Source organism: Xenopus laevis, chromosome 6L (genome assembly GCF_017654675.1).
Source record: "Xenopus laevis strain J_2021 chromosome 6L, Xenopus_laevis_v10.1, whole genome shotgun sequence".
Taxonomy (NCBI): domain Eukaryota; kingdom Metazoa; phylum Chordata; class Amphibia; order Anura; family Pipidae; genus Xenopus; species Xenopus laevis.
Genome location: NC_054381.1, coordinates 34490871 through 34515340, shown reverse-complemented (window position 1 = coordinate 34515340; position 24470 = coordinate 34490871). Strand labels below are relative to the sequence as shown.

The window sequence follows — 24470 nt, the reverse complement described above, 5'->3', positions numbered from 1 at the left end:
GAACTTCATCCATGGCCACACACTGGTGACACCATTCACACACAAATGCAGAAGAGATGCTGATGTACTATCATTATGGAGGATGCTACTATGAATATTGTGGTTTGTGGAGAAGTAAAGCCCCCAATAAGAAAAGCCCCTACATACTACCCTAGACAGTCCACCCCCTGCCCCCCCCTCCCGCACATAGTTGATTACCCCTGAAAGTGTCCCGAATACATTGCTCAAGTATCGGTGCAGAGTAAACTTAGTGGAGCTCATGGGTGCCATCTTCCGGCTCTTCAGTCTTCATCTGTAAAGGGAGCACCATATTGGTGCATGCTCAGATGGAGCAGTCTTCCAGTTGATAGCAACTGTGCATGCTCCAAAAGTGCCAGAAATTGCCGAAGGGAAGGAAAAAGATCGAAGATCCGGAAGATGGCGCCTATGAGCTCCTCTGATAAGTGAGCACTGCATTCAGGACACTTTCAGGGGTGATGAATTATGTGGGGTGTGGGGGGGACTATCTAGGGTAGTAGGTAGGGGCTTTTCTTATTGGGGGGGTTTATTGGGGGGCAATTAGCATCCAAACACTGCACAGCACTTGTATGAGCCCTTATAAGTTAATATTTTGAGACTACGCCTTAACAGTTTCATATTCAAATCAATGCATGGTTGCTAGGATAATTTGGACCCTAGCAACCAGTCACCTGAAATGGCAAATTGGAGAGCTGCTGAATAAAAAGCTAAATAACTCAAAAACCACAAATAAAAAAAAATGAAAACCAATTGCATACGTTCACAGAAAATTACTCTCTATATCAACCCCTTTAAAGCAAAGCTACTATAGTAACCATGCAATTGTAATGATTCTTTGGTGCATGGGGAAAACATTTAAGTAAGAAAATAAACTGTTATCTTTTACAGTGACATGCTTTCACTTGCTGTAATTGCAGGGCGGGACAACTTAAATACTGATAATATATTTCCTAACTGCCACTCTGATACTCTACAGATGGCTTGAGTAATAATGCAGCTGTGAACTGCACAACCTAACTTAGAATGAACAAAGTGGGAAAGACATTCCAGATAAGGGGTCTGTCCTATATAAAATCTGAACACTACAATTAACAGTAATAATCCATTTTTAAATGTGTGAGATAATTGCAGTTTTAAAATGCTAATACCAGGCAGCTCTCTATCAGAGTTTGAGTGTCCGTGTTACCTGCATAGGTTATTAAACTCAGGTTCACTAGCACACTAGACTCTGGAAGAGAGCTGCTGAACTAAAGCCGGATATCAGCAGCCTAAAAGAGCAAATATCCCAGAAACCACTAAAACAGTTAAAGTAAACTGCATAATTTTCAGAGAAGCACTTTGAGTAAGTTTATATCAATTCACTTTTATGTCTTTTAACCCATTAATGCTGACTGGACAACCAGAAGGAATGGCTGCTCCCACAAGCTCTAAATATTTCCAAGATACTCCAAAGCTAAATATTATCTATCTTTCATAAAACCACTGCTCTGACTCAATTACCTTCAGAAGAGCACTCGGTACATTTAACCAAGGAACTTCAAACCCTTAAAAACACAAAGCAATACAACACACAGTAAGGAAGAACATTGTCAGCTTTCAACATAATATCACACACCTGTAATTCTATATAATACACAAAAGCCATGAATATCTTGTAAATTATATCCTTATAAACGGTGAGTAGTGATGTCATCAGTTATAAACGGTCAGTAGTGATGTAATTTCTGTCACATGACTCACTAAAATTTGCGTATTATAATAAATAAAGTACCCCCAGTTGTAAAATATGAGGATATTATAAGTTACCTCGGAGTTCCATGACCTGTATAAAAACACTCGGCCTTCGGCCTCGTGTTTTTATAGGGTCATGAAACTCCTCGGTAACTTATAATATCCTTATATTTTACAAGAGGGGGTACTTTATTCACTATATATTGTCTTTACTATAACCAGAGTAGCCATCAGAGAGTTACTGAGGTACAGATATGGGAGCCCGGACAGTTCCTGAAACCCAATATTTATTGCTCATTTGAATGTTCCATACCCAACAAGTTATTTCTGTGTGGGTGTCCTAATAAAAATGGATTCTGATGACAGGTTTGACCATAAGAATAAAGGGGACAAGTAGCACATGACAAAATCAATACATATCATGTCTAGTTGTATAACACAATTCTACCAGATACAATATTTTGGTGACCAACAATCAGACAAGCGCTTGTCTATGTGTACCTGAACTAGCTCATTAATGGCTGTGTATATATATATATATATATATATATATATATATATATATATATATATATATATATATATATATATATATATATATACACACACATACATACGCATATATGTATTCCAGCAGAGTTGCTCTCCCAAATATATGTTAAAACATAGCGTTTATTGTCCCATTATAAAACAAGTCATTATGCATACTCAACTGCATATATATCTATATATATCTATATATATCTATATCTATATATATCTATATATATATCTATATATATCTATATATATCTATATATATCTATATATATCTATATATATATCTATATATATATCTATATATATATATCTATATATATAGATATATATATATACATTTGAATTATCGGGATTAAATGGAGTCTATGGGAGATGGGCTTCCTGTAATTCAGTGCTTTCTGGATAACAGATTTCCAGATAATGGATCTCATACCTGTACTAAAAAAATGCTGTTAAAATTTTTGCTAAGGCAATTACTACTGGATCATTTTTTAGTTTTGTGAATAATGCAGGATTGCCTTCCAAACTGTAAAACTGTCAAATGAAAGGTTTAAACCATTATGCAGTTGCCGTGGTCTACTTACCCTAGCAACCAGACAGTGGTTTAAATGACAAACCGGAAGATGAACAGGATCATATATGAGAAGAATTACAAATTGTCTCAGAATATCCAAATCTCAGTAAATGTTAACTGTAAGGAGAATATGGAGTACAATTTGGGAAATGTAAGACACTGTTTCACTGCCTCTCGCTCTGCCTCGCACGATCTGGCTGCTCTGTGTTCTGACTTCCTGTTCCTGACTTCTGGTGCTGTGTGGAGGAACAGTGTCGGGAGCACACACGCAGTGGCGAACTGGTCGCCCTACCGCCATTTTCCAAGGTAATGGAGAAAGGGTATTTTGACATTTTTTTTAAAAAAACGCTAGGACATTATTAGGGCATGGCCATTATATTTATCATATAGAATGGATTTTTTAAATAAAGATTTTTGATGTTACTAGTCCTTTAAAGTGGATTTACGAGACAGAGCAACCATGCAAATAAGAACCAGTCATGCAAGGGGAATAGGAAAGGTTACAAGAAATATGGTGCCCTGTACAGCTAAACATGTTTCACAAAAAATGTAAGCTAAGAACAAATTTAAACAGATTGCGCAAATAATCGAATGAATAAATCCTACTTACAAATAAAATTTGACCAGACACCAAATAAGGATAATAGGAGCAGGGGGGCTCACTGTACCTGAAAATGCCTTTGCACAACTCTGTATGATAAAAAGGGAATAATAACTAAACTTTCTGCCTTATATTCAATGGTATACAGTATAATAGTATGGAAGGAATTAGGTATATTTCAGGCATGGCGATCCATGTTAGGGAAAGAGCACTAAACAGAAAAAGCCTGGGCCCCAGTCTTAAAAATGGAGGCTACAAATAAACACAGACTATGTATATTTGCATGTTTACATTAAAATAAACATCCTGAATGGCTGATTTCTTATACCACGGGAAAAAGAGGTTTATGAGGGTCAGGCCTCCTAATCCTACAGGGAGAAATCTATTTCCGTGGATCTCATATGCTGCTATGCAGTCTTCAATGAATTATTTATGTGGCCTCCTCTGACAGAGTTAAATATGAATGATACGGAAAACATGCAGCAATATTACATGGTAATGTTGTTGCAAAGATTCAGAAGCCCCCATCAATTATGGTGCAGGCTAAAGTTGAAATGTGGATCCATTACCCAGAATGCTCGGGACCTGGGGTTTTCTGGATAACGGATCTTTACGTAATTTGAATCTTTATACCTTAAAGGGCAAGTCAACCCCAAAATAAAAAAAAATGTAGAAAGAAAACAATTCTAGGCAACTTTGCAATGTATAGTCATTACAAATTTGCTATGGCTTTTAAGCTATTTGTATATGTATTTTTGTTGAAAGCAGTGTCTGTCCCTTTCTATTCTCTGCCCTGGGGGCTCATTGTTGATACAATGGAAGACAAGGCAGCTGATTAACAGAATTGTCTTTGCTGGGGAACCAAGACTTTGTTTAAAAAGTAACGACCAGGAGTTAAGCAAACGCTGCTTTCAATAGCAATTGTTTTTATAAATAACTTTAAAAGCACTGAAAATGTTTAACAGTTGCTTAGAAATGCTTTCTTTTATTAGGTTGACTTGCCCTTAAAGTATACTAAACATCACTTAAACATTAAATACAACCAATAGGATTGTTTTTCCTCCAATAAGGATTAATTATATCTTAGTTTGGATCAAATACAAATTTGGATTATTTGGATAAAATGGGAGTCTATGGCAGATGACTTTTCTGTAATTCAGAGCTTTCTGGATATCGGGTTTCCAGACAACTGATCCCATACCTGTATTAGATAAATACAGGTATTGGAACTATTTTTCAGAATGTTTGGGACCTGGGGTTTTCCAGATAACGGATCTTTCCGTAATCTGGATCTTCATAATTTTCTTAAATCTAATAGAAAATCATGTAAACATTAAATAACCCCAACAGGCTAGCTTTGCTTCCAATAAGTATTAATTATATTTTAGTTGGGATTAAGTACAAGGTACTGTTTTATTATTACTACAGAAAAAAATGAAATACATTTTTCTTAAATGAGGATTATTTCATTATGGGATACAGTCTTTCCATAATTTGGAGCTTTCTGGATAACGGGTTTCCAGATAACAAATCCCATACCAGTAATGTTATATTTTTTCTGTGCACTCTCACAAAAATCTGAAATCTGAACAGAGAATCCTGAACAACCTCAAATGTTATCAAATTTATGTATGTGGCATGTGTTTTTCACAAGGTAGAACATTTATCAAAGCCTTTTTACAATATGCCAATGGCTTGACAGCTTTCAGTCAGCAGTCACATTTTTTCATGGCAGAGCTGAACAAACACCCTGCCGATTTGGAAAGACCCCAACAAAGAAGAATCATTACATTAACACAATGCTCTTCTGTGGGCAACTCTGGTATTGGTAGTAAAATTGGTAGTAACACAGAACATAATCAGTAAATGCCAATTTTAAAGAACCAAAACTAACAAAGGCTAATAAATATGTCATCTATATAACTGCTGGGATTCACTGCTGGGATTCACTATCTGTCGGCAGAATAAGAACTTTGTGTCATAGGGAGTGGACAGATGTCAACTCACACAGTGATGGGCAAACACCAATGATAAGGCCAAAGTGTTATATTTTTGTATATAGGCATGAGTGGATGCAAAATGTGCAACACACACACACACACACATACAAACACTTCGCATTTAAGATCCTGTTTGCTGGGTTTCAGTTCTCAATTCATTGCTAGACTAAAACATCAACAAATTGCAAGAATATGACAATGTTAGAACATTTGCAATCATTTTTGTCTGGTTTTAATAGCAATGAACTTTCCAAAGGGATTTAAGCTTTACCTGATGCAGGCAGGCTGTGGGCAGGGCTGGGAGGCACTCTATACTCTAACACAACACTTACTGCTCTTTCATCCAAATAAACACTTAGCACAAAAATAACTCCAGATGACTGGGCAGGTTTTTACTGAAGAGCCTTTAGGAAAGTACTGTAACTGCCAATTTGCTCCACCCAAACTCTCTTTTTTTTTTCTAGATTCTTTTTAAAAGGATTTTACAAATTCTGTTCCAACACAAGGATTATTATTGTGCTTTTCCACGTTTCTATACCTAAAAAACAAATGCATTATTATAGGAGCTTATTATATATTTATTATTATTATTATTATCTTCCTTATGACAAATGTTATCATCTTAAAACTCTGCAACAATTTGTATGAACTCCTCCAAGATACATAATGGAATATATGTTGCTTCCTTGATCCTGATGTGGGCTGTACTTTGAGCAACTTTATGGCTATTGTTTGCTAAGTGATGGCTCTTCCATGATTTAATTGTAGTGAGATGATATTACAGGTATGGGACCTGGTATCCAGAATGCTTGGGATGGATCTTTCCGTAAATTGGATCTTTGTTCCTTAAAGGGAATGTAAAGTCTAAAATAGAATAAGGCTAGAAATGCTGTATTTTGCATACTAAATATAAACATGAACTTACTGCACCACAAGCCTAATCAAACAAATGATTTATGCTTTCAAAGTTGGCCACAGAGGGTCACCATCTTGTAACTTTGTTAAACATCTTTGCAAGACTAAGACTGTGCACATGCTCAGTGTGGTCTGGGCTGCTTAGGGATTGTCATAAACAAAGCTGCTTGAGTTCTGCATGGCTGGGAAGTAAGGCGGGGGCTCCCCCTGCTGTTCATAAGTATGATTGTTTCCCTGCTCAGCAGTTAGGGACCGTCTGACAATTCCTATCCACAGCAGTAAATGAAGGGAGAATTTCACTGCATACAGTCAGGTTTCTTATAAAACGGTACACATTTTTTAAATTAAAGTATATTGGAGATAGGTTTCTTTTTCATTAAAGAAAGTAAAAATGGGATTTTATTTTTTTGCCTTTACATGCCCTTTAAGTCTACTCGAAAATCATTTAAACATTAAATAAAGCCAATAGGCTGGTTTTACTCCAATTAAGGCTTAAATATATCTTAGTTGGGATCAAATACAAGGTACTGTTTTATTATTACAGAGGAAAGGGAAATCATTTTTAAAAATTTGGATTATTTGGATAATATGGAGCCTATGGGAGACGGCCTTTCCGTAATTCTGAGCTTTCTGGATAATGGGTTTCCGGATAACGGATCCTTTAACTGTATTTCAACTGAGAATGCAGGAAGGTAACATGTCTGTGTAAGGAACTCCCAGATGGGCTGTGGGTTCTGCCTTCCATTGCAAGACGTAGAAGGGGCATTTGACCAAGCATCCGAGTTTTCTGTGGTGAGGTCTAATTTCACACCTTGATAAATCTACCCATGAGTGTCTGAGAAACCGAGTGGAAAGCCACGAGGCTGAACAATCCCACAAGTAGGTACCGTGAGTACAGGAATGACCCCCAACGTGTGTTTTTACTGGTAGTCACATGGTGTCCAGTGTAGTGAGAACTCGCCCAATGTGTGAAAGTAGTGCCCAGAGGGCAGGATTTATTTTTATGATTTGTGTTTTTTCATTCTAATATAGTCACCCCTGTGTATTTATAAACTGCCTTAATATGAACAAAGTGTCTGTTGTGGCAGGATACAGTGTGTGTGTGTGTGTGTGTGTGTGTGTGTGTGTGTGTGTGTGTGTGTGTGTGTGTGTGTGTGTGTGTGTGTGTGTGTGTGTGTGTGTGTGTGTGTGTGTGTGTTGTGTGTGTGTGTGTGTGTGTGTGTGTGTGTGTGTGTGTGTGTGTGTGTGTGTGTGTGTGTGTGTGTGTGTGTGTGTAATGCTCGGGACCTGGGGTATTCCAGATAAGGGATCTTTCCATAATTTTGATCTTCATAACTTAAGTCTACTAGAAAATCATGTAAACATTAAATAAACCCAATAGGCTGGTTTAGCTTGCAATAAGGATTAATTATATCTTAGTTGGGATCAAGTACAAGGTACTGTTTTATTATAACAGAAACAAAGGAAATAATTTTTAAAATTTTGGATTATTTGGATAAAATGGAGTAGAGGTGTGTGTGTGGGTGTGTGTTTATTATTTTATAACTCCAACAATGGCCAGATAATCAGTTTACAATTCTGTCCAGAACAGTTTGCCAAGGAAAAAGGATAGACCTCCTCTTATGTATGCATTCTAATTTAATACCAAGTACCAACACCTACCTGCATAACTAAACCCATCTTGGTTTAAATCAATTTGGCAACCTGCCCATCCTGAATAATTTCAAAAATTAAACAATCTCCTGATCATCCTAGAAACCACTTTAAGTAGTAAAATGTTAAAATTCATGTTTTGGTGGGAGAGGTCTGTGTGACACTTTGGATATGTAATGGTAATGTACCAAAGAATATATAGGCAGTGTTGCATGGGACGGCTAGAGAAATGTGCCCAAATCGCAACCCTTTTACCCTTACAGCCCCTATGCAGTTCTTCAACTGCGAAGAAAGATGATACCTTATGATGGTGTTCCTCTTAAAAGGAATGATTGCTTCCTGTGTAAAATGGTCTTAAAATCCCCCACAAACTGGCTACAGCTACTTTGTTTCAACAGTCAATACCAGCCATGCAATGAGTAGACATAAAACACAATTTGTATCTGTAAAGTAGTACAAGTGTTAAAAAATTCCTGAGGATTACAATAGGGTTTACCCTGAAATTTGGGCTATGATGTTTTTTATTTATCCAGTTTCATTTCCACTGACATCAATAGAAACCACAGTAAGCAGCCCACAGCAGATGACTAACACTTGAAAATGAATAATGGTCTGTTTTGGCCATCAAACAATTGACTATATTTGGAGTTACCCGAAGCAATCTGTGATGCAATTCAGGGTTTTGCCATACTGCAAGAAAGCCACTTAAATGCTATTTGGAAACACAAGTAAGTGTCTCCAAATCAGAATGCTTCAGGCATACTGTGAATACACTGACCTTATACAACAACGCTAACCATCAGCAGACATCTGGAATTTACAAGGGGTACTCTATTCAGGAGACTTCTGGCAGATGAAAGGATCCAAAATGGAGAAGCTCTATTCATTAGCTGCTAAATGGGCACAGCGTGGGAAAACCATGGGTGGGGTTTGAAATCATGGATTACTTAGAGGCACATTTATCAAAGGTTGAATTTTGAATTCATGCGAGTCTATAAAAACTCCTCTAAACTCCATTCGAAATTTATTAAATAAATTACATTTCTCAAATTCAGATGCATTGATCGACCCGAAAACTCAAATCTAATTTAAAAACCTCGATTTAAGTTTTTTTTCTCCAAAAAAACCCCAAAAACTCGAAAGTCAGGAAGGCTGAAATCAACTCCAAATTGATCCCTGGACGTCTCCCATTGACCTAAACAGCAATTTGGCAGGTTTTAGGTGGTGAATCATTGAATCCGAGTTAGAGGGCCAGCGTATGATAAATCTCGAAAATCAAATTCGAATTTTTTTAAAAACTACAATCGAAGTGGAATACCTCCCTAGTAGAATTTGACAGTTTTGACCATAAAAAAAATTTGAAAATTTGAATTTTCTATTCGACCCTTGATATATCAGCCCCTTGGGGATATGGTAACACATCAACAATTTCCGGTACAGCTAGTTGCTGTCTGAAAACTGGGCTCACCTACAATATAGTCCTAATGTTAACATTAGCTCAGGCTGCTGAACAGATAGCAATCAGATACCAGGGGTATAAAAACCATGTAGACTTCCAAGACATTACCTGCGTAGATTTATCATTCATGCATGAAGAGTAGTGCACATGAGTGTCTCTGGGCCAATGTCCGGTGAGGTATTGTCCAGTTATGGTATCCAAGGAAGAAGTTCTCCTGATTGCATTCGATGTTCTTAACTGAAGTGAATTTGACCTCTCAGCTGCAGGACAGTAAGGAAAAGGAAAAACAATTAAGCATAAAATCAAAGCTCATTACATACAGAATGCAAGAAATACCATCATTCTGGACAGCAGGAGTTTCTAATGATTCACATTAGCAGACCATCATTACATGGAAGCTATTAAATGAAAGACCACAGTTTATGCAAGGCAGTTACTCCTATAAATATATACATAAGCAACAGAGCTGTGGTGCTGGGTCAAGAGCACTAACAAAGTCAGTGCTGGTGGGCAGTACAGTGGTTTACAGACTGGTATGTCTGCTCTGCAGTGCTGAAGTCTAGAGACCAAGTGCAAAATGGGTGGAGGTTTGTATGCGCTCCCCATGTCTCAGTGAGTTTCCTCAGGTTCTCTCTTTCACACTCATAACATACAGGAAACATTACTGGGCCCTGATTCATTTTTTCCTATTGTATTCAGGGGATGTAACAGGCACCTTGGCCTGTAATAAATGTAATTGATTCCCCGCACACCTGTTTTTTTCATAGATTTCACTGGTGGTGCAGGCTTTCCGTTGTCCTGGCTTGGTCCCACTGATACTTTACAATTTACACAGAGTTCCACATGCTCATGTTATGCAGTTGGGGAGCTTACTCCATTTATTGTATCACCAAATGTATCAACTTTTCAAGGGGGTACACTCTCCCTTTGTCATGATAAAGAATCAGGTGCAAAAACACCTTTAAAGCCATAAAAACATTTAAAAAAAAAACAAAAAAAAAAACTTTACTTTTACTCATTTGGTGGGGGGATAACAAATTGAGTAAAAGTAAAGTTAAAGAAAAACGATACCCCTACAATGTAGGTCTCTATAAAAAGATATTGCATAAAACAGCTCATATGTAAAACCCTGCTTCATAAATCAGGCCCGGGGGCCAAATGCAGCCCGTTTTCAAATTTACACCGGCCCTCAGCCTCCATCATGAAATTAATAATCATGCGGCCGCCAGCACAGTGCAATCATGGCCTAGCAGTAATATTTGGGCACATTAGTGAAATGATCTGCCACTTGGTCTATGCCTGTGTGCTAATGTGCCCAAATATTACTGCTGCAGCTACGCGATTCCTTATTTAAATGAGCTAAATGATGTTAATGGTTCAAAGAATGTCAGGCTGCATGGTCAGCCCCCACACATTTTCACCTCACCAAATCTGGCAGTTGTTGCAAAAAGTTTGGACACCCCTGATGTAAATAAACCATTTTTATAATAATATACTTTTAGTAGTAGTAATCAGAAATAGAAAATTGCCATTTTAAAAAATAAGGACAGTCCCTTGGGATCGTAGGATTCACGGTGCACACCAACGGAAACACAGTAAGACTGTCTCCCATAGACTCCATTTTATCCAAATAATTTTCATTTTTAAAAAATGGTTTCCTTTTTTCTCCGTAATAATGAAATAGTACCTTGTACTTGATCCAAAATAAGATATAATTAATCCTTAATCGAAGCAAAACCAGCCTATTGGGTTTATTTAATTTTTACATGATTTTCCAGAGCATTCTGCAACCGTAGTTTAAATGCTTTGGTAACCCTGGTAAAGAGCTTTTATTGACTACAAATGATCTATAAAAAGCCCTAAGTTGAGCTAAGGAATTTAGTATTTTTTTTTTAATCTTTTTTATGTGTGTAGGATTCAGGTTTGGGCAAACACAAGAGCATAAGCTACCTGATTCCATTTTATTCAACCTGCTTATACCAAGCTTTCAACATTTATTAAAATAGAGCTATGTATGTTGAACTCACAAAAATGCACATGCTTCAGTTAGATAATGAGACTGTAAACACAATATATATACATTTCAACAGACCAAATCTATTTATCTTGGGAAACATTGCAAGGGACATTAACACTAAATCAGAAGCTATAATATTCACACGCATAACATAACACACCCATAACCCATTCTAATTAATGCAAAGCACTATGAAAGGGGTTGTTCACATTCAAATTGACTTTTAGGTTAAGGGCACATGCGAAGATTTGGGGAGATTTAGTCATCCGGGTACAAATCTTCTCTTCTTTGGGTGAATAATCTCCCAAAAAAAGTCTTCCTGTCGGCTAGAATCTAAATCGCAGACGGGATGGCACTCGGATCTGTTCCCCGAAGTCGACTTACGAAACACCACCCAGCCCGCGATTTAGATTCTAGCCGGCAGGAAGGCTTTTTGGGGAGATTAGTCGCCCGAAGAAGAGGCAATTTGTCACCGGGCAACCATCTTCCCGAATCTTCGCATATGTCTCTGCCCTTAGCATGATGTAGAGAGTGATATTCTGAGACAGTCTGTATCTAGTTTTAATTTTTTATTTGTGGCTTTTGAGTTATTTGTCTTTTATTGTAAACTCTGATTACATTTCCCTAATTTATGCTGTTATTTTTCAGTCCGCTTCTACTGTAATGCCCCACTGTACATTACTTTTCTTATTTTAAGTCATTTTGTCACAGTCCACACCAAAGATATAGTGAATAAAGTACCCCCTCTTGTAAAATATAAGGATATTATTACCGAGGAGTTTCATGACCATATAAAAACACGAGGCCGAAGGCCGAGTGTTTTTATACAGGTCATGGAACTCCGAGGTAACTTCTAATATCCTCATATTTTGCAACTGGGGGTACTTTATTTATTATAATACACAAATTTTAGTGAGTCATGTGACAGAAATGACATCACTACTCACCGTTTATAACTGATGACATCAATACTCACCGTTTATAAGGATATAATTTACAGGATATTCATGGCTTTTGTGTATTATAAATAAATAAATAAAATAGTAAAATCTAGGTTTGTTGTACGGAGTAATTAGTTATTAGACTTTTATTAAGCTGTTTAGTTGTTAAGGAGAGCCCTGATATATATTTGTTTAAGGGAACTGTATAGTAGTTTCTGTAGGTTGTAGTAATTCTGTTACTGCACAAGGACAGCTGTTTCTACTCATTTTTTATTAAATCTGAAGCTTGGTTGAGGTCAAATTTATTGTCTTGAGAAAGCAGCAAAGAGCAAAAAATGTGATTGTGGGCTTCGGCCTTCAAGAGATCCATAATGCCAACACTGTATTAACTAATGGAAACCAAGGGCAGTGATTTTTTCCTAGGTCGAGACTGTGATCTATAAGAGACTTCTTACCTGTCAAGGGGTTTGAAACCAGGATCAAGTGTAGACAAAGTAAAGCTAAAGATTTAAAGGGTTTGTTCACTTTTAAGTCAACTTTTGGTAAGATGTAAAAAGTGATATTCTGAGATAATTTGCAATTGGTTTTCATTCTTTGCATTTGTGGTTTTTTGATTATTCAGCTATTTATTCCGCAGCTCTCCAGTTTGCAATTTCAGCAATCTGATCGCTAGGGTTCAAATTACCCTAGCAACCATGCATTGATTAGAATAAAATACTGGAATATGAATAGTAGAGGACCTAAATAGAATGAGTAATAACAAGTAGCAATAACAATACATTTGTAGTCTTACAAAGCATTTGTTTTTAGATGGGGACAGTGACACCTCATTTGAAAGCTGGAGAGAATCAGAGTAAAAAGGCAAATAATTAAAAAAAAATTAAAAATAATGAAGAGATGCTAAGAACTGGCAGTTCTATAAAATACTAAAAGTTAACCTAAAGGTGAACCAACCCTTCAAAGAGGACAGACAAGGTGATATGTTAGTGGATGGACGCTCAAAGCAAGAAAGTGTATGAGTGACCAGCTTCTACAGCTTTTTTATTATGGTAAATCTGGAGCTTGGTTTACAAGGTCTAATTGTTTTTCTCTATTTCTACTGAGAATGCACAAAGAAAAATGATGAGTCTTCTGACTCCAAGGGGCAGATTTATCAAAGTTCGAAGTGAAATTCTTTGCTAATTTTTGTGTACTTCGAGTAAGGAATAGTCCAAATTCGATTCGAATTTGAAAAAAAATTTGAAAATTCAAATTTCTAAATGTCCATTCGCCATCTAAAACCTGCCGAATTGCTGTTTTAGCCTATGGGGGACCTCCTAAAACCCATTTGGAGTCGATTGGTGGACTTTGAAAAATCGAAGGAACAACTTAGATTAGTACGATTCGAATGCGCTATTACTTCAATTCGTAGGATTCAAATTTGATCGAAAAGGGACCTATTTGATCTAAAACTGACCTATTCGGCCAAAAAAACTTCGATTTAATTTTTTGAATTGGAATTTTGACGTTTTTCAAATTCTATATTCGACCCATGATAAATCTGCACCCAAGTTGTCTTCATAATTGTCATAAACATAGAAACTAACTCTCTGTAACTAGCCGCTAATGCCACCTGCGGGAAACAGTGCTCCCCAAAGGAGATAAAACAACCAAGAACACATTTTCATTTGGGTTATCCCAACAAGTAAAACATTGTAATTGTGTGAAACTTTAAATATAATATTGTTTCTTTTAGCATTATTATTACTACTGCTAGAAAAAAAACTCAAGTTTTTCCAGCTGATTATAAGAAATGTTAAATAAAGTTAAGTGAAGTGGTTCCAGTGCAAAATATCCAAAAGCAGCTAAATTCAAGTCTCTATGAAAGTAACATGTAGGCACACTGGGGAGATTTTCACAAACGAAGTCATTTCTTTCCAATGCATCTGAATACCGGTATATAAAGCTGACTTGATTATGTGACAAAACAATATCTGCATCCAAGGTTCAAGGCAAGCTAAGCAAAGAATGCCCTATGCCAAGAATTGTCAAACAGTATTCTTCATCGGAGTGTACATGTATTGGATCAGTTATCCGGAAACCAGTTATCCAGAAAGTTCTGAATTACGGAAAGGCTGTCTCCCATAGACTGCATTATAATCAAATAATAATTTTTTTAAATGATTTTCCTATTTTTCTGTAATAAAACAGTACCTTGTACTTGATCCAAACTAAGATATAGTTAATCCTCATTGAAAGCAAAACAAGCCTATTGGGTTTATTTAATGTTTACATGATTTTCTAGTAGATCCAAATTGCGTTAATATCTGTTATCCGGAAAACACCAGGTCCCGAGCATTCTGGATAAGGATCATATACATACCTGTCGTATGTTCCAAATCCTTTATTCGGGGGTAAATGCTTTCATATCTCTACAACCAAATGTTAATTATAGCTGTTCTAAAAATGATTTTTTTAAAAAAACAGGGCACGAAGAACAGAGATCCCAAGAGTATTCATCACAAAAGGAAAAGGATGCATTCACAAGAATTCCAGCCAGAAATATAACTAGTAGATTAACTGAACCAAAAGCCCTGTACAGGAGCATAGCAGTGTATCCAACAAGAGGACATCGGACAGAATCCAGAAACCAATGCTGAATCAGACATTTGTGGGACCTTGCTTTTTAATTCTGCTTAAAGTGTGATAGAATTATATATGTTTTATTATTATGGAAAAATTAAATGAGGCCTCCTGGCTGGCAACGTTGCAGAAGAGCTGTGATTTGCCAGCATCCCCATGTCAAATAGGATATGGCTAGAGAAGGAGAGAGATATGGAGAAATTTGGAAGATTCATTTGGAAAGAGGGCAGATGTAATCTGCTATATGGCTGTTGGCTAGTTGGTAGTAGCCCTATTTAAAAAAAAATAAATGCTCTGTAAGGCTACATAATATAGTCACTGCTACTTTTTATTACTTATCTTTCTGTCCATATTCCAATATCGTATTTAAATCAATGCATGGTTGCTAATGCAATTTGAACCCTAGCAACCAGATTGCTGAAATTGCAAACTGGAGAGCTGCTAAACAGAAAGCTAAATAACTCAAAAATCACAAATAATAAAAAATAAAAACAAATTGCAAATTGTCTCAGAATATCACTCTCTACGTCATACTAAAAGTTAATTTAAAGGTGAACAACCCCATTTATAACATTACTGTAATACTACAGTACCGTACAGTAATTATTGTAATAGCATTATTCTGCAAGGGGTACAAAGACAGCATTGAGTTTAAAACTTTTGGTGACTGTTCAGAAAGACATGGGCTATGGCTGAGACAGTAGTGTTAATGCTATGGTGCAGCCATTCACAGTGGTTACAACCTCAAACAATAAACATCAACACTGCCTTAGTAACAACTCGAGCAGCGAGGGAGAGGAAGCACTGGTGCATTCACATACAACTTCAGCACAGAAATCATACTGAGACAATGCAATGAAAGACAGAAAATTTGCACCAGAGCTAGCAATCCATAGCAAACAATCAGGGCACTGCAATTACTAGTCAACCATGTACAAGAGTACTTTTAAAAAGGCTAACTAAACCCTGGCACATACATTGTCCTCTGAATAACTCTGCGTTCAGATTTTTTAAAATAGTTTTTCATCTTTAGACTAACTTTTAGTATGATGTAGAGAGTGATATTCTAAAACAATTTGCATTTGGTTTTCATTTTGTGTTTTTTTTAGTTATTTCGCTTTTTATTCAGCAGCTGTCCAGTTTCAGCAATCTGGTTGCTGGAGTGGCAATTACCGTAGCAACCATGCATTGAGTTGAATAAGAGACTGGAATTTGAACAGGAGAGGCCTGAATAGAAAGATGAGCAATAAAAAGCAGCAATAACTATACATTTGTAGCCTTACAGAGCATTTTTTCCATGGGGTCAGTGACCCTTATTTGAAAGCTGGAAAGAGTCAGAAGAAGAATAATTCATAAACTATAAAAATATCAATAATGAAGACCAATTGAAAAGTTTTTTTAGAATTGTTCATTCTATAACATACTAAAAATTAACTTAAAGGTGATCCACCCCTTTAAGCACATTTGTTTGTTGTTTGGGGAAGTGGTGGTTGTTACAGCTCACTGCTCTGGATCCTCGTCAAATTAAGCAATTTACCATAAACATAGAGAAACCATTTAGCTGCTGAAAGGGTGTAAAGGTTACAAACTTACAACCTCAACTACACTAAATTTGTATGCAGAACTTGATATATACTGACAAATATTTAACCAAAAAAAAAATACAGCTTCCGATTTGTGTCAGCAACTGAATGGCTCATTAGGGCAGTTCCCACATTGTGAGCAGTGACTGGGGGGCTGCAGGACAGTTAGGGTTAGATTTGGGGAGAATGATCTTCTAGGTGGGTACACCTGAAAGAACAAAATTAAGGTTTGGGATGACCATTTTTTGTTGGCTTAGATATATATGGCTAAATGGCAAACACATCAATATTTTGTTATGACTGTAAGCTCATTATGAGCTAAGAGGCCTTGAAAACAAATACAGGCATGGGACCTGTTATACAGAATGCTCGGTGCCTGGGGTTTTCTGGATAACGGGTCTTTCCGTAATTCGTTCTTCATACCTTATGTCTACTAGAAAATCATTTAAACCCCAATAGGCTGGTTTTGCTTCCAATAAGGATTAATTACATCTTAGTTTGGATCAAATACAAGGTACTGTTTTATTATTACAGAGAAAAAGTAAATAATTTTTAAACATTTGCATTATTTTATTATGGAGTCTAACGGAGACATAGTAATTTTTTTAATTTTTTTTTTTTACATAGTAACTTTTTTTAACCTGCCTGTTACTTGATCCAGAGGAAGTCAAAAAAAGCCTCTCCAATTTGCCTCAGAGGGGGAAAAATTCTTTCCTGACTCTAAAATGGCAATCGGACCAGTCCCTGGATTAACTTGTACGATGCGCTATCTTCCATAACCCTGTATTCCTCACTTGCTAAAAAGCCATCTAATCTAATGTATCAGCCTGTACGACTGATTCAGGGAGAGAATTCCACATCTTCACAGCTCTCACTGTAAAAAACCCTTTGTGAATATTTAGGCGGAACCTCTTTTCTTCTAATCGGAATGGGTGACCTTGTGTCAGCTGGAAAGACCTACTGGTAAAATAAGCATTAGAGAGATTATTATATGATCCCCTTATATATTTATACATAGTTATCATATCACCCCTTAAGCGCCCTTTCCGTAATTCTGAGCTTTCTGGATAACGGATCCCATATAACCTCTCTAAGGGGTTCTCAACCAAAGAGAAGCAAATACCATCATAATTATTCATAGCCAATTGCTAACCAGTTACAGGGCCACATCCACTCACTAGGTCAGCCCCTTGACACAATTTACCTTTGTAACACAAACACATCTGAAAGGCAGTGACATTTCAAGTCCATTGGTCTCTATGCCAAATAAACTCACACTTGGCTAACATTTGTACACAGGTTGCCAATGACAGTTGTAAATGACACAAACAAAGCCATCTGCAAAATGTTCTTATAACACCCACGGGCAGACAGAGCCAATCTTATTAAGAGCGCACACATCTATGCTTACATTATAGGATAAAACTACACGGGAAATTTTGATCAGATTTTGTGGGTCCGTTTTTTTCTGATCTTGCCATGCAACTGCACATAACACAATGCAACAGCATGAAAATCTGATCCCCCTATAGCTAGAATATAAAGTCGGATCAGATAAAGTCAGATGCTGTGGTTTGTTCATGCATCTTTATCCGACAGTCAGTGTATTTCAATGGAAAATAAAAGTCGGTCAGACACCTTTAGATTTTATTTAGTTGGATGAGGATGTAACATGCAGCGTTTGCAGCACACAGTCGTGTTGCATCGGATAGAACATTTTCCATGTCGTTTACACATCAGATTTTTATATCAGTCCCATTATAGTTTGACCCTTGTGACTACAACCGACTTGTAGGATGCGTTTTGTCAATACGAAGACAAACTAGAAAATCAAGTAAACATGAAATAAACCGAATAGGTTGGTTTTGCTTCCACTAAGGATTAATTAAATCTTAGTTTGGATCCAGTACAAGGTACTGCTTTATTATTACAGAGAAAAAGGAATCATTTTTAAACATTTGGATTATTTCATTATAATTCTGTCATTCTGAACCTTTTGGATAATGGGTTTCCGGATAACGGATCCCATACCTGTACTTGTAATCCTAGAGCCTATTTAGAATCAGTGTGGACTGGCCATGACCAAGGCTTGAACTGTAAAACAAATAAAACAGAGTTTTACTCTGGGGTGACTGGAGGACATGTCAGTGCACATGTTTTATAATCACTTTGTCATTAACATAAGAGGCCTAAATATGGAAACTTACTGATTATGTATCATTTACACTAAAGTAGAGTAAGGCCAAATATGGTGAAGGCTGGGACAAGGGGCAACCTAATCACACAGTCAACTATAACTTCAAAATGAATTACTACACTCATATGGACAGCATTTAGCATTGTTTTATAGGCAAACTTACTTTTATATCCCATTATCTCTTATGCCACAAGAATATAAAAATTATTAATAACCCTGAAATTCATAAAAGGGGTAAAGGCAACACTTTTTTTCTACTTAAAGTAATTAAGTTTGTTTCTAGTATGTTATGGAATGGCCAAATCTAAAATAACTTTTCAATAGTTTTTTTTTTTTTTGAGTTTTTTAATTATTTGCCCTCTTCTTCAGACTTTTTCCAGCTTTCAAATGGGGGTCTCTGACCACATCTAAAAAACAAATGCTCTGCAAGGCAATGCATTCATTTTAATGCTACTTTTTATTACTCATCTTTCTATCCAGGCCTCTCCTATTCATATGCCAGTCTCTTATTCAAATCAATGCATGGTTGCTAGTGTAATTTGAACCATAGCAAACAGATTGCTGGAATTGCAAAACTAGAGAGCTACTGAATAAAATGCTAAATAACGCAAATAATAAAAAATAAAAATCAATTACAAATTGTCTCAGAATTAGGGATGCACCAAATCCAGGATTCGGTTCGGGATTCGGCCTTTTTCAGCAGGATTCAGATTTGGCCGAATCTTTCTGCCCGGCCGAACCGATCTGAATTTTCATATGCAAATTAGGGGTTGGGGAGGGAAAGTGCGTGACTTTTTGTCACAAAACAAGGAAGTAAAAAATGTTTTCTCCTTCTCACCCCTAATTTGTATATGCAAATTAGGATTCGGTTTTGGTATTCGGCCAAATCTTTTAAAAAGGATTCAGGGGTTTGGCCGAATCCAAAATAGTGGATTTGGTGCATCCCTACTCAGAATATCACTCTCTACATCTTACTAAAAGTTAACACAAAGGTGAACAACCCTTTTAAGTGGAGTTTCTATACTGATCCTTTAGCCACACACAGATTATGGGAAACGCCGGTCAAGAGAGAGTTTGTTATTTTTGCAAAATTGCCTTTAATGAAGGCTACTTCACAAAAATAGCAGCATAATCTTGCAGGGCACTGCCATCCATTACAGTTCATGAAACAAACTACACCCATAATCAGGTGACTAATATGCAATGCAGCTGATGCAAGCTTTACAAAAAAACAGGCATGGCCAAAAAAAATTCAATAAGGTGTTTTTAGCTGCTATGCACTTTTAAGCTGTCGTCTCTCTTATGATCGACTAAACAGGACTGTCCATGCAGACAAAGTAGCACCAGCAGCAGTTTGCTTAACTGTACAAGGAATTGTGCATGGTCGCCTCTATCATTTGGAATAGTACAGTGATCAAAATGCAAAGACTAAAAGAAAAGCACTTTGAATTATTCTCTAATAGATGCAGGCCCAGATTTGTGGAAAGGCCACCTAGGCCCGGGTCTAGGGTGGCAGGATTTTAGGGGGCCGGCATGCTGAGCAACCACACCCACATTGGTTGAAAAACAGTGGGATGCGCTGGAGATACAATAATTTTTTAAATGTCCCATGCACCAATCCCCATTGCTCCAGTCCAAATGAAGAAAATTTGCACGAATAAAGGGGAGGGGACAGAGGCGCCCATTATGTAAATCCGGCCCTGAACAGAGGGCATATTCACATCAGATTTGGAATAGGTTATAGTGAGCATGGAGTCATTTTTCTATGCCCTATAAACCATACAGAAAAGCAGGAGCAAAAAGTATAGAGGAAGCAGAACCTGTGACTGCTGGAAAGCCTAAAAATTGTAGCGGAACTAAGAAACTGACTGATAAGCAGTTCAATATAAGTTTATGACAAATGTCTTACATGAAAAGTTTAGGAAGGGGGGGGGCTTATATCATTTTGTGCTGGAGACCATTAAATTCTAATTAAAGGGTTGTTAACCTTCCAAACACTTTTTTTAGTTGAGTTGTTTTCAGATTGTTCCTCAAAAATAAAGACTTTTTTCAATCACTTTCCATTATTTATTTTTTACTGTTTTTCCAAAATGTAAAATTAAATTTGAATGTTTCTGTCTGTGGTGTTTGAGTCTGATAGCTCAGGTGCAAGGCCCTAAACTGTTACATTTGTGCAACATGTAGTTGATCCATTTCTCAGCAGCATCTCTGGAGTATTAGCAACTATTGTATCAATTCTAACAGCTGCCTGTAATGAAACCCAGAGATTCTACGCAGCAGGGACAAAGATAAGAAACATATCAATTTAGAACAGTTTACCTTTAGTAGCAGAGATGCCAGACAGCACCTTATATCGCCTACCCCAGCAGTTTTTTTGTGCTTTTTATTACAGAAATTATTAGGGATGCACCGAATCCACTATTTTGGATTCGGCCCAACCCCCGAATCCTTCGCGAAAGAATCGGCCAAATACCGAACCCAATGCATTTGCAAATTAGGGGTGGGATGGGGAAAATTGTTTTGTGACAAAAATCACGTGATTTCCCTTCCCACCCCTAATTTGTAAATGCAAATTAGGATTCAGATTCGGTTCGCTGAGCAGAAGGATTCAGCCGAATCCAGCTGAAAAAGGCCGAATCCAGAACCGAATCCTTGATTCGGTGCATCCCTAATATATATATATATATATATATATATATATATATATATATATATATATATATATATTTTTATATCTTCGGTATCCGCACTCCAACAAAGCAATTTCAGGGGTGCACGGCCATATATCAATCATATACTCACAATTTGGAATAAAACATTCCCAGGCCAGCACTTCCTTTAGTAAATCAAGTGATTTTATTTTTCACACATCACAGTGCTCCAACTTTCAGTCCCTCTTGGGAACTTTTTCAAGGATGTGTATATATTGTAGAAAGAGAGCTGTTGCACGCAAGGGACTTTGTCAAAAGGTAAAAAAATAAATTCTATTTGGATCGACGTTTCGACCCTCAATGGGTATAGTCCGTTGCATGCAACAGCTCTCTTTCTACAAATTTATATATATATTCTGTTGGCACCAGGGCATTATCTCATTTTGAAGTGTGTGCAGCAGTCTCACAACTTGTATATGTGTATGTATAGATATATATATATATATATATATAATACACAAAAGCCATGAATATCTTGTAAATTATATTCTTATAAACTGTGAGTTCTGATGTCATCAGTTATAAACGGTGAGTTCTGATGTCATTTCTGTCACATGACTCACTGAAACGTGTGTATTATAATAAATAAAGTACCCCCAGTTGCAAAATATGAGGATATTAGAAGTTACCTCGGAGTTCCATGACCTTTATAAAAACACTCGGCCTTCGGCCTCGTGTTTTTATATGGTCATGGAACTCCTTGGTAACTTATAATATCCTTATATTTTACAAGAGGGGGTACTTTATTCACTATATATATATATATATATACACACACACATCTATATAATTCATATACCCCCCCACCCAATGGTATGTGCTGCTGCTTTAGCATTACTATGGATCACTTCATGTTACTGGCTGAAAAGGGGGGGGGATGAAATCCAGAATAATTCTAATATCTCTCCAGCTGTTGCAGAAGTGCGACTCCCAGCAAGCTCTGTTCTTGCAGTCAGGGCATGAGTACAACTCCCAGAGCGTCCTGCTGCTGAGAGTTGTAGTTGTGGAACAGCTGGAAGGCGCATGTACGTTATTAAGTGTCTCACCTCTGCCTCCAGGGGACCCTGCGCTCCTCCTGTCCGGGGAAGTGCTTCTCCTCCTGCGGACTCGGGCTCCGACCGCTTCACTGGCCGAGGTGTGATGCTGGGCAAGGGGGAGAGGGGGCGGCGGGGTGCAGCTTGAGGGACTAGGGGGGGCGGGCTCCGTGTTACTCCCGACTGAAGCGGAAGGGGACCGGCTGGGGCTGTGCAGGAGCTGAAAGGGCACTGTAGCCCGAATAGGCTGAAGGAGACGGCTGCCCGCTGCTGCACCTGCCCCCGGGGGGCCATTGGTAGGGGAACTGGAGGTGCGTTTCACTCTGGGGTGATTGGAGGACATGTCAGTGCACATACAGGGATTAACCTCCCTCTGGGCACAGCCCCCAAAACGGGAAGAGGTTTAAACTTCCCACGGTGAAGCGATAAGGAGCCCTGTTCCCATGCGCCCTGTCACACCACAGCCGGTGACGCAGCTCCTCCTCCGCTGCCCCCCAGAATGGCCGGTGACTGTCACAGAGCGGTGAGGAGGAAGGGGGCAGGCTTGCGCAGCTGCAAGAGTGGGCGCGTCGGAGCCAATCAAAGCCGACAGGAGAGGTACGACGTAACGGCCCTCTGCCAATGATACGGCAAAGAAACACGGACGGCTCAGCCAATGGGGCGGGGCGTGTGTACACACCGAATGACGTTTACAGAATGAGCTGGAGATTGGATGTGTGTGAGTGAGATGCTCACGTGTGAGGACCAATGTGTAGTGCGGGGAAGTTCAGCCTCATGCACATGGCTCCTTCCACAAGCCTCTCACTGCCGCCTTGCGCCCTAAGCACGACTTTTACTTTCTCTATGAGTCCTTGTGTGAATGCTCTCTGACGTTCACACGTCTGTATATGATAGGGCAATGCCGTGTAGCAGTTACATTTTGATCGTATATTTTCTCTACGTAACATAAACGTACCCACACAAGTATCTAGTCTGTTACAAGACAATAGAGTCAGAAAGGCGTGCAGCTGATTGGACTAGAACACCTTAGGGATCATTTATGAACCCAAATGCAATACTCACGTAAACGCATCTGAAATGGGCGCTGGGCTTGTGCGAGAGCCAAAATGCTGCTGGACAGAACCAGACTGTGGGTTCTGGCAAATGCCACAGGGGCTGCTGTAAGATGTCATATACAGTCACTTTTATTGGGCTGTTTGGGCCTCTGTGCAGTTGAAATGCCAGGGCCTAGTCCAGTCCTGCTGCTGGATCAGGCTATGTGATGAATTGCACACAAGGACGTGCAAAGTACAGGGTTTGGGCTGGACTCCACGAGCGTTCAACACACGCGACAACTTAGAAGGAGTCGCACTCATGAAGATATAATTGGACTGAATGGAAAGTCTGTGGCAACAACTACCTTACATCCGACACAACTTTTGGATGTGGACGCAGAAAGCAGCGTCTTCATCCGACAGTCGGATTGTGTAGTTGTTAATCCGACTTTTCATTCAGTCCAATCATATCTTCACCTGCGCGATTCCATCCGACTTGTCGCGTTCGTTTTGTCGGCGGGGGCGACGGTCTGACCAAAACCGCTCGTGAAGTCCAGCCCAAAGGAAGTCTAGGAATGAACAGCTGCCTTGAAGAAAGATTTCAAGCAGTTTTAATACTTGTACCAGTAGTGTTGATTTTGATGTCATGCACATAAACCGGCTGGGGGTGATGCCATTCTGTCTATACACAAGTTATCATCAACATTGTTAATTTCCACATGAATTAGTGAATTGCACTCAAGATGGAGGGAGCGTGCCCTATCCTGCATAGGATATTGCTCTGGAGTATTTCAACAGAGCATTGCATCCACCCACCCACCCTCACCAAAACTTCAATGT

General features: G+C 38.1%; 1 protein-coding gene across 2 annotated transcripts in view; it reads right to left on the bottom strand.

Moving 5' to 3' along the window:
- glcci1.L (glucocorticoid induced 1 L homeolog) overlaps window positions 1–23133 on the bottom strand; it is a 47668-nt gene extending 24535 nt beyond the window's left edge. The window contains exons 1-2 of one of the 2 annotated variants that reach the window (XM_041565193.1): window positions 22609–23133; window positions 9600–9751 (exon numbers count right to left, since the gene is read on the bottom strand). In XM_041565193.1, the coding sequence (XP_041421127.1) occupies window positions 9600–9751; window positions 22609–22951 (495 nt within the window). In that variant the 5' untranslated portion in view covers window positions 22952–23133. 2 annotated transcript variants of the gene reach the window in all.
- Window positions 23134–24470: the final 1337 nt, after the last annotated feature.